General features: G+C 45.4%; 2 protein-coding genes and 1 pseudogene across 2 annotated transcripts; 1 reads left to right on the top strand and 2 right to left on the bottom strand.

The window, feature by feature from the left end:
* The window catches only part of LOC127757002 (uncharacterized), a 1,391-nt pseudogene extending 1,292 nt beyond the window's left edge, over positions 1-99 (bottom strand).
* A 5,286-nt stretch (positions 100-5,385) lies between these two features.
* Positions 5,386-6,464, bottom strand: LOC127757638 (uncharacterized). The gene has a single exon (XM_052283204.1). It carries the CDS (start codon positions 6,133-6,135, stop codon positions 5,692-5,694), a length of 444 nt encoding a protein of 147 aa, XP_052139164.1. The 5' UTR covers positions 6,136-6,464; the 3' UTR covers positions 5,386-5,691.
* Positions 6,465-9,670: 3,206 nt separating this feature from the next.
* Positions 9,671-10,555, top strand: LOC127756427 (short-chain dehydrogenase ptmH-like). Its single transcript, XM_052281758.1, has one exon. It carries the CDS (start codon positions 9,671-9,673, stop codon positions 10,553-10,555), a length of 885 nt encoding a protein of 294 aa, XP_052137718.1.
* Positions 10,556-10,743: the final 188 nt, after the last annotated feature.

The raw sequence follows: 10,743 nt of genomic DNA, 5'->3' as shown, positions 1-10,743 counted from the left end.
CGTCTATGATGACGCGCCAGGACTGACAGACGCAGCGTGAGGCAGCGAGGCTGCGTGGCGGAGGACGTCTGCGAGGACGTCGTCGGGTAAGAGGTGCATGGCCGCTACGGTTGACGCGCGTTAGTCTTGATTGATTGATTTAATAAGAGAGATCATAGATATATGCTATACTAGTACGAGTACGAGTACGTGGATGTATGTCGTCGGACGAGGGAGGCAGAGCCAGCGAGTCTAAGGCCGATCCGTCTCTCGTTGCTCTCCTGGACCGATTTTTAATATATTTTAATTTTATTAATGCTAATCTACGTCGATTATAAATACCAGGATTAAAAAGTCCCTTCACTATGGCATTAATTATGGACTGTGCTATGATATTAGAGGCAAAGCAGGAGACCATGTCAAAATGAAACCGAAGACTCTGGCAGTTGCATCATTCAGCAAGGTTACAGAGTTAATTGGGAAAAAGTATTAAAATATTGTTCAAGTACTCCATTGGTTAATTGGAAGGAAAATTAAGTAACCTGGAATTCATTGATCTGAAAACAAGCTTCCACTTCCAAAAAGAAAAAAATCATTGATCTGAAAAACAGACAAACATTAATGAAGAACCTAAATGTATGCAAATCAATGTTAGAGCTGGCAAACATAACCAACTCTGCTCTGTGTTTAAAGATGGGGTTAATTTGATCCGTGCCATTATAAATTTGCATGTTTTAAAATATACCATTATAATTCCGAGAAAACTAAGCGCATACGCGCTGGCGGCGCGCACTTTCCGGCAAGTCACGTCCCATGTGAGGCCCAGGCCCGTGTCCAACGATTATCCGGCATATGTGCTACCGTGTGAATGGATTGGAGTATATTTCTACTCGCATGAGTTAGTTTTTTCGTGTTTTTTCTTAATCAAGCACGGATGAATTTTTTCATGATCTTTTTAAATAACAGGTTAAAAAATATATATACGTCAAGTTAAATTTTGAAAACTTTCACCCTAGATTTGAAAACTTTCAACGCAGATTTAAAAACTTTCAACTCAAATTTGAAAACTTTTAACACAAAATGGAAAACTTTCAACTCGAAATTTGAATTTTTGAAGTTAAATTTTGAAAACTTTCAATATTTCATCTCAAATTTGAAAAACTTTCAACTCAAATTTAAAATTTTCAATCCATATTTGAAAGCTTTCAACTCAAATTTGAAAACTTTCAAGTCAAATTTAAAAACTTTCAACTTAAATTTGAAAACTTTCAACACAAAATTTATAAACTTTCAATTCAAGATTTGAAAACTTTCAAATTGGCGAAGACATGGAGAAGACACCGTGGCTCGTCGTCCGAGGACGTAGGGCATCAAGAACACCTGGTAGTGCGGCGGCGACACGGCGGGGTCAAAGACGAGGGCGTGATAGCCGTCGAGGATGATTTCGTTGCCCGGCGGCGACGACTCCGGCGGTGAGTAAGGGAGAAGGCACGTCCATTGGCGGGCGGCTGGGTTGACGACGTGGTGGTCAAGCAGGATGAGGCCGTTGCAGTGGTCGATTATGGTGAGAAGGGATTTTTCGATTTCGTCGATGTCGAGGTAGTCCAGGTGGAGGGCGTTGGGGATGGGTGGCCTCGTCGTCGTCGTCCCCGCCAGCGGCGAGGGGCGGGCGAAGAAGCCGCTGAGAGTTGGCACGCCGATCTGGACGAAGATGCCGCGGAGCGTGCAGGGGAGGAGCGTGGCCGCGGCAGGGAGCGGTCGTCGATAAGGGCGCACCAGGCTTGGGAGACGCGCGCGGCGCGTGGCGGCGAGGCTGCGCGGCGGCAGCAGCTGCGGAGGACGTCGGCGAGGAGGTCGTCGGGTAAGAGGTTCATGGCCGGCAGCTACGGTTGACGCGCGTTTACAAAGCTCGATCGAATTTCGATTGAGATCAGTTTGTTCCATAGCAAGATCATAGATGAGCTTCATTTGTGGGAAATGGCAGGTGTCAAGGGAGTGAAGTGTATTATCATATATTAAGAGATTAGGCTTTTGTTTTTTTAGGGAGTGCAAGCAGGAAGAGTTTCTCCGGGAACGCCTTCCCTGCCTTCTGTTCTGTACAGTTTCTCTCACTTCTTCTATAATATAAAACCAGCTCGATGGGTTCTTTCAAAAACTTCCATTATTTGATTCAATCGAGAGTCCAAGGCCGATCCGAGGAAAGCTAACACATTGGTCCAATTGGCCCATATATGGTCTGGGCCGCCCTGTCTTCTTCGCAGCCGTACTAGGCCCATGAACAAGCCGGCCCAGCCCTTCTCCTTTTGCAATGGAATAAGTTCACTTCATGACCCTCAAATGTGATTGAAATCTAAACCATGACCCTAAACTACAAAACCGGATATCTCGACCCCCAAACTCCTAAAACCGGTGCAATTTGACTCCCTGGCGGTTTTGAGAGGCGGTTTTGCTGACGTGGCGCCACGTGGCGTCTACGTGGCAATATTGACCGAGTCTTTGTTACACGTGGCGTTGACGTGGCACCTACGTGGCGGTAGAAATAAAAAAATATGCGTGGGACCCGTTTGTCATTCATACATAAAAAAATTGTGGGGTCCACTAACATGTGGACCCCACATGTCATCCTTCTCCCCCCTCCCTCTTTCCCTTCTCTCTCTCTCTCCCCTTCTTCCCCTTCGGCCGGCGGCGGCAGCGGGAGCTAGCTGGAGTGGCGGCGGCGGTGGGCTGGAGCGGCGGCGGCGGGCGGTGGAAGGCCGGAGCGGCGGCGGTGGCGGGTGGGTGGCTCGGCCCTGCTCTAGCTCGGAGGGCCGGAACTTGTGGCCGCCGCCGCCGTCCTGCTCGTCTCGCAGTGGCCCCAAGTGGCCGCCTCCCTCTTCCACCCCGGCACGGCTGCGCCGCTGGCTTCGACCGCGTGGACCGCCGCCTTCGACCTCCGCCTCTGTCTTCGGCCATCGACGACGCCAAGGGCAACCCCCGCCGGTCGACTTCCTCCACGACGCCGACCCCATCTCGCCAAGCGCTAGCCTCGCCATCGCCGCCACCGTCGGAGGGGGGTGACCGCCTCTTCGTCGCGCCGAGGTCCGTCGCCGTTGACCCGGGGGACGAGCTCCTTGCGCTACCTCCGTCCACCACATCGGCGGCGCTCCAGAACTCGCTCCAGCTAGCTCCCGCTGTCGCCGGCGCTTCAGCTCCCACCGGCCGCCACCACACCGCAGCCCATGCCCCGCCGCCGGCCGAGGGTGAACAAGGGAGAGAGAGAGAGAAGGGAGAGAGGGAGGAGGAAGAAGGAAAGAGGATGACATGTGGGGCCCACATGTCAGTGGGCCCCACATTTTTTATGTATGTGAATGACAAATGGGTTCCACACATATTTTTTATTTCTACCGCCACGTAGGTGCCACGTCAATTCCACGTGTAACAACGACTCGGTCAATATTGCCACGTAGGCGCCACGTGGCGCCACGTCAGCAAAACCGCCTCCCAAAACCGTCCAGGGAGTCAAATTGCACCGGTTTTAGGAGTTTAGGGGTCGAGATATCCGGTTTTATAGTTTAGGGTCATGGTTTAGATTTCGATCACTTTTGAGGGTCATGAAGTGAACTTATTCCTTTTGCAATTACAACGTACTACAGGAATCTGATTGATCCGATGGACAGCTCATAATCATACATCTTAATTAGGGTATGGCAGAAAAAAAAGACTAGTACCTACCGAGATAGCTAATTTGCGCGTACGCGCGAGATCAGCCAGTCGCGAGCATTTCGCGACGGCAACGCCTCAGCTTCGTGTCTGACATGGGCCTGCTGGGCCTAATGACTTTTTCAACGATGATTCAATAGTAACACACTCAATTGGTAGTAGTATCTGCTAATTGTAATTGGAAAACCCACGTACATACATGCATACAGTGGTTAGAACATTTAACTAAACTTTTTAACAGAAGATTTAATTTTAAAATTGAAAATTTTGAAAACTTTCAACTCAGAATTTGAAAACTTTCCACTCAGCATGTGAAAACTTTTGATTCAAATTTGAAAGTTTTCAACTCAGAATTTGAAAACTTTCCACTCAGCATTTGAAAACTTTCGATTCAAATTTGAAAGTTTTCAACTCACAATTTTAGAATTTTCATCTCAAAATTCAAAAACTTTCAACTAAAAATTCGAAACTTTCAAATCAAATTACAAACTTTCAAGTCAAATTTCAAAAACTTTCAACTTAATTTTTGAAACTTTTGACTCAAATTTGAAAACTTTCAACTTCAATTTAAAAAACTTTCAACTCAACTTGAAAACTTCTATGTCAAAATTTTAAAAGTTGAAATCAAAATTTAAAACTTTCAACTCAAATTTCAAAATGTTTTGACTACAAATTTAAAACTTTCAATTACTTTTCTAAAAAGATTGGTAACTGAATTATGTATGTTGTTACTGTTTTTAAAATAATGTTAATGACAGTAATTAACACTAATTATCATAATTACCGGCGGCAGCGCGTGAACTAGTCGTCAGGGGGACGCGCGCGGCTGCGCCAGTTAAGCAGCCGGCACGCACGCGCCCCCTAGGAACCCCAGTACCGACTCCCTCCGTTCCTAAATGTTTGACACGATTGACTTTTTAAAATATGTTTAACCGTTCGTCTTATAAAAAAAATTAAGTAACTATTAATTCTTTTTCTATCATTTGATTCATTGTTAAATATACTTTTTATGTATACGTATATACGTATAGTTTTATATTTTTCACAAAAGTTTATGTATAAGACGAACGGTTAAACATATTTTAAAAAGTTAATGGCGTCAGATATTTAGGGACGGGGAGTAAAATTTTGGAAAAAAAATAATGTCCTTTTTACATCTGGACTGGACTTAACAGCGGTGACCAATCAATTATAGAACGTATAAAAAAAGTAGAGTTTATATATATTTCAACTTCATCAGCTCAGCTCTTTCTCGGTGAGTACTAAACATCGATCCATTGCGATTGGGCACCTTCGTCTATAGAGAGAGAACTTGACTGATGAAGATGCTTTCTCAAAAAAATAAATAAAAAGAAAAGAAAAACTGAACTAAGGATGCTTTCACAAAATATCACGGATAATCAGCTTGGGATCTGACGACATCTGATTCTTTTTTTCTTTTGGGTGACATCTATATATATTTCCGGGAACACAAGTACAATCTGTTATCTTAATTTCTACAGGTATTAGGGTGGCGCATGCATACACCAACCTGCGTTTGTTGAACAACCACAGCAATTCTCTATTCACTAAACATTCAGCCATTCAGCATGAACAAATTAAAACATCAATGGAATTAATTCTAGGAAACCTTGGTCAAACTGTGTCTTTGACAAGCTAAGTTGCCATTCACACAAAAACGGACGCCATTCACCAAGAGAGAGAGCGAGAGAGAAAAGAGCATGCAAGTCACACACAATCTTGAACTTATAGACAGATGAGCTTGATAATCTCTTGCACAAATGATATGCTCCATTTTGCAAAGAAAGATGAAACAAGCACACATCTACATGTGCCTTCCTCTATACCTCTAATTAATTCCTAAGTACCAAGCAGGCAAGCAAGTCTTGATCACCATCACTAAAAATTCCAAATCAAGAAACAAATCAAAGAAAACAAACAAGAGAATTGAGACAGAAGATGATTTTTTTAGACTGGTAGAAGATGAGAATATATTTAACTGGATCATCATCACTAAGCATCCCTAGGATGAACCTCAGGCAGTTTGGCCATCTTCACCATGCTGTCCTCCACAACTCCATTTGAGCTCTTGCAAGAGAGCCCGAGCCCAAGCCCAAGCCCAAGCCCGGCCCATCTGGACCGCCTCTGCCCCTTGCTCTCCCGCGCAACGCCACCGCCGCCGCCGTTGCTGCTCTTGGTGCAGGCCAGGTACGCCGCCAAGAACGGGTCGTCCTCCGGCCGGACGGCCCTGGCCTTGGAGAAGCTCTTGCTCCCCGCCATCAGCATCCGCCCCGGAGGCGGCGGCACCGACAGCCGCCGCGCCGGCGCCGGCGGCGCCTTCCTGGGGCTCTCGGGCATGTCGTCGTCAGAAGCCATCTTCTGCTTGGGCACGCCCAGCTCCTGCTCCCACGAGAACATCACGGTGGCCGGCGCGGCAGCTGCTTCTTCCTGACCCATGCAGAGCAGAGACTTCTTGGCTCTGAACACAGAGAAAGAGAGAGAGAGAGAGAAACAGTGTTTGTTTTGACACGGAGAAGAAGAAGAAGATGTTCTTGGTGTGGGTTTCTTGGGCGGAGAAAGAGGAGGAATTAATTGTACAAGAAGACGAAGACGAACGAAGACGAGGAGTAGAAGAAGTAGGGAGTTGGTTGGTTTGGAAGAAGGATAGGAGATGAGATGAGATGAGAGGGGTTTTAGCAGTGGAGAAATTGATGGAGATGGATCATGAATGAATCATGCACGGATGCATGCCAATCGTGTGGGTAGTGTGTGTGCCCTTCAAAATGGAGCTTATTATGCTCTTTAATTTGTTTCTGTTACAGTTTAGTGTAGCTTGGAACACGGAAGGCTAACGGATTGGAACGTGTGACCTCATCTCCTTTTCTCCTTTTTCTTTTCTTTCCTGTTTGTTAGTAGTATTTGTTTTAGCCAACAGCCCAACTGCAAGACGATATTGATCACTGATGTACTTATTTTAATTTCCCATGGTTTTTCTAACTGAATTTCATTCATATACGCCTATGTACGTAGCCATAAAATAAAATGGATCATGTATAGCTGCAAGCAAAGAAATACAGAGATTGCAAGCAAAGGGTGGATGTACAATACATTAGCATGAATTCGTTAAAGAGTAGATGAGCTTCAAGTTCAACAGCGACAGATTGACATCATATACATACACAAGCATCCTTATCTGATTTTTCTTTTTGTCATTGGTTTGTTCTTTCCTTGCCTTGGTGTTTTTCAACACAAACACACGCATGTCATCCAGTACGACAAAACTGGCGGCAAAGTGTTCTTCAGTACGACTGCTAGCTATAAAAATTGTGTAACATCATCAAAGCAGGATGAATTAATTCGTTCGTGCATGCATTATATTGCATCTAGAAGATGGGGCTTCATTCTTGGGTTAGGTTCTATATACTCGTGTTTGGTGGTTGTTTGGATTTTCTTTTTGAGCAAAACATATCCATTTGGAAGGTTTGGTTTGTGATCGATTTGAATAACACATCCAAAACTTGAATCCAGTGAGGGGGGGGGGGGGGGGGGGGGAAATAATAGTAGAAACCAAAATTAACTATGCCAAGTTGATGGCACTACATTTGACCTTTCATAGAAATGGCAGAGGCTTTTGTTTACACATGAAACCTCCTATAACCTCGTGCCGATCAGTTACTACAGACTTACAGCTCACAATACAACAGTCAAAGCAAGTTCTTGACTTCCCATATACTACAAGTTTAGGGTCAAATTACTCTTCTGAAGAAACAAGTTTTAGCTACTCCCTCCCTTTCTATTAGGATTTTTCCTTACAAAATTAATGTTATTAGATTCGCATCTAAAAAAAACTTATGGTTATACTTTTATATTACATAAATAATATATTAGTAAAGAGATTATTAGTTGTAACAAAACAAAATATACCTTATAATTAATAATAAAAGGAGTATATTAGGACAGAGTACTGTCATGTAATTTGATTACGAATTTTGTGATTATAAAGAAAACATAGTTCAGAACCTACGAAAATATATAAGGAGGCATCTGATCTAAGCTGTAGAATGCCAATTGTTTACCTGTCTGTCAGTTACAGACTTAACAGTCAAGCATGTGGCATGTGGGTTTCCGAATCCCAATCACGCATTAACTTTGCAACAAACTATTTGAAAATCGAAGACTTCATCTTGCTTAATCCGTCGATGGTTTTAGCTATCTGCGTGTTATATGAAAAATTGTTATTCCAAATTTGAGTTTATAGACTGATTAGGTGTTATATATGAGGATCATATAAGGAATTTTCTCGATAAATTCCAAAAGATTATTGCAAGCAGTAGCTATCAAGGAGTTGGAAAATCCTTCTCATGTCCGTGGTAGGCCACAAAAAAATGCCAAACCATCAACATTGACCACTACTGACACCCGGAAGGAGGAGCACCAAATTGCCGGGGAAAACTACAAAATAGCAACTAATCAGAAATTGGATAGTTCTCTCGCCAACAGTTCTTTAATGCTTTGGAATATTATGCATGCGAAAACAACGCTATCTTAGAGAATTTTTGTCCTTTTAATTTTAAATTACTAGTAAAACTTACTTATCTGGCCATGATGTACATATGTGTTTTAATGCTACGTATGTTAGTCGCATATCAGTCATCTGATTGCAAATGACTATTCCAACATCGTCATAAATTTGGCCTGCATAATCATATATAATTCTTTTTCTTATTCTCTATCTTTTGTTATGACTTCTATTCTAGTCACTCTCTGCTAATATTATCATTTAGTGTGCTCGGAATATTGACTGGTCTTGTTCAACAAAACAGGCAGCTCAATCAAGAATGAAGCTTCCTTGCTGATTTTTGTCTTGCACAATAACGTACAAGTAGATCCATCCAAAAAAAAAAATAGAAATCTTCCCAAATGCAATTTTCAAAATACTGCGTGACAGTGACAAACGGGGTGATATGATGATAATATAATGATGATGACGATCGAAGGGCAAATTTTCCATCAGAAAATGACTATACTAGTTAATCATGTCCGGAAATCTTTCTAGAGATGGTTTTGGTTTGCAGCCGCCCCCTATCCTAGTACTACGTTTCTAAATCTCTGAATTAGTCAGAGTAATGTGATTCATATGTCATTCTACAGAAACTTACAAAGTTACGGTTGCATCTAGCGTGTGTCTTTTTGTTTAGTTGCTGCTACTGGCTTGTAAGCATTTCAAATGGCTAATCAGCAGAAAGGAACACATGAATCTTTTTTTGCCCATTCTGCGCTGTTTAGACGTTTTAATACATGCTGATTAAGCAGGTAAGCAAGATTCGTCAGTCCAATTGTGCAAGTAATAACTAATGTATTCTCAGAGCAATCGAATTCTGTTATAACCTGGGTACGCTTAAGTCAGATTACCAACCTAGCTACCTGCAGATAGACATAGACTGAATCTTGATAGTTCCAGCCTCCAGGAGTAGGTTTTTTTTTTTTTCCTTCAGAAAAAAAAACTAGTTGTATACTGCCAGTAGATTGTACCGTAAAAATCTTCATCTGAATGGAGAAAACTTAGCTGAAGCTACATGATAGTATTATATAAGCTTGGAGCATATGCTGGGCTTTGTCTCTGGAATTCTGGATTGAAGCTTGAAGACACAAGAGCACTGTTTCAGAAAGCAGAGCCCAAAACCAAAACAATGGGCCTAAAGTAAAACAAGAGACTAAACTGAATTTTCAGTGAAGAGAAGCAGAGTGTTTATACTTAATTTGGAGATCGAAATCATGCTACACAGACGGTGAAAAGAAATCCTAAATAAACAAGCATATACTCACAACGAAATGGATCGAGCATGCATGAACGGCAACGAAAACGATTAATTCCAAGCGGAAGACGCCATGAGCAGCCGCATATCCCTCCTGCATATTCCTTGGTGACGGAAACTCCAATCACAATGTTGCAATTATAATTACGTGCTTTGCATTGCCGCACTAATAATCCATGGCGCCGCCTAATGACGCCGGAGATGGCGACGACGACAAGCCCGAGATGCCGGTGGTGCTCATCACCGGCTGCGCCAACGGCGGCATCGGCTACGAGTACTGCAAGGCCTTCGCCTCCCTCGGCTGCCGCGTCGTCGCCACCGACGTCCCCGACCGCGTGCCCGACCTCGCCGGCCTCGACGCCGACCACCTCCCGCTCGACGTCACCTCCGACGAGAGCGTCGAGGGCGCCGTGGCGCGCGTCCTCGCCGAGCACGGGCGCGTCGACGTGCTGGTGAACAACGCCGGCATCGGGTGCACGGGCCCGCTCGCCGAGCTCCGCGGCGAGGCCGTGCGGCGCGCCATGGACGTCAACTTCCTCGGGCAGCTCCGGATGGTGCGCGCCGTGGCGCCGCACATGGCGTCGCGGCGTTCCGGGCGCGTGGTGAACGTTGGCAGCGTGGTGGGAACGGCGGCGACGCCGTGGGCCGGCCCGTACTGCGCGTCGAAGGCGGCGGTGCACGCGGCGACGGACGCACTGCGGGTGGAGCTGCGGCCGTTCGGCGTGCACGTGGTGAAGGTGGTGCCCGGCGCGGTGAGGTCCGGACTGGGCCACGCCAACGCGGCGCAGCTCGCCGGAGGGCAGGCGGAGTGGCGGGTGTACCGGGAGTTCGCGGCGGAGATCGCGGAGAGGGCGCGGGCGTCGCAGGCGGGGGGCGCGACGGACGGCGGCGTGTTCGCGGCGCACGTGGCTCGGCGGGTGATGAGCGCGCGGCCGCCGCGGGAGATCGTGTACGGGAACATGACATTGCTGTTCGCGGCGCTGGTGGCGGCGCCGCTGTGGGCGCGCGACGCCTTCTTCGCCAAACGCTTCGGCCTCGACAAGATGCTACCACCGCGCTAGAAGAAGAAGAAGAAGCCATCTTGACTGGTGTATTCAACTTGCGTGGTGGGCTGGGCTCACTGGGCCTTTTTTTTATGCCAACATATCTAGGAATAAGTTCATGTTATGTTACTCATCTTGATACCGAGTTCGAATTATATCTTAAATCGCAAAATATCATAAATATTAAACCCCAGCCCTTATCTTTT

The sequence above is a fragment of the Oryza glaberrima genome, chromosome 12, assembly GCF_000147395.1.
Source record: "Oryza glaberrima chromosome 12, OglaRS2, whole genome shotgun sequence".
NCBI lineage: Eukaryota > Viridiplantae > Streptophyta > Magnoliopsida > Poales > Poaceae > Oryza > Oryza glaberrima.
This window is presented reverse-complemented; position numbering and strand designations above follow the sequence as displayed.

What these genes read in the sequence shown, in the direction of transcription:
- LOC127757638 (XM_052283204.1), bottom strand. Translation starts at nt 6,135, where the DNA reads ATGGGTCAGGAAGAAGCAGCTGCCGCGCCGGCCACCGTGATGTTCTCG.
- LOC127756427 (XM_052281758.1), top strand. Translation starts at nt 9,671, where the DNA reads ATGGCGCCGCCTAATGACGCCGGAGATGGCGACGACGACAAGCCCGAG.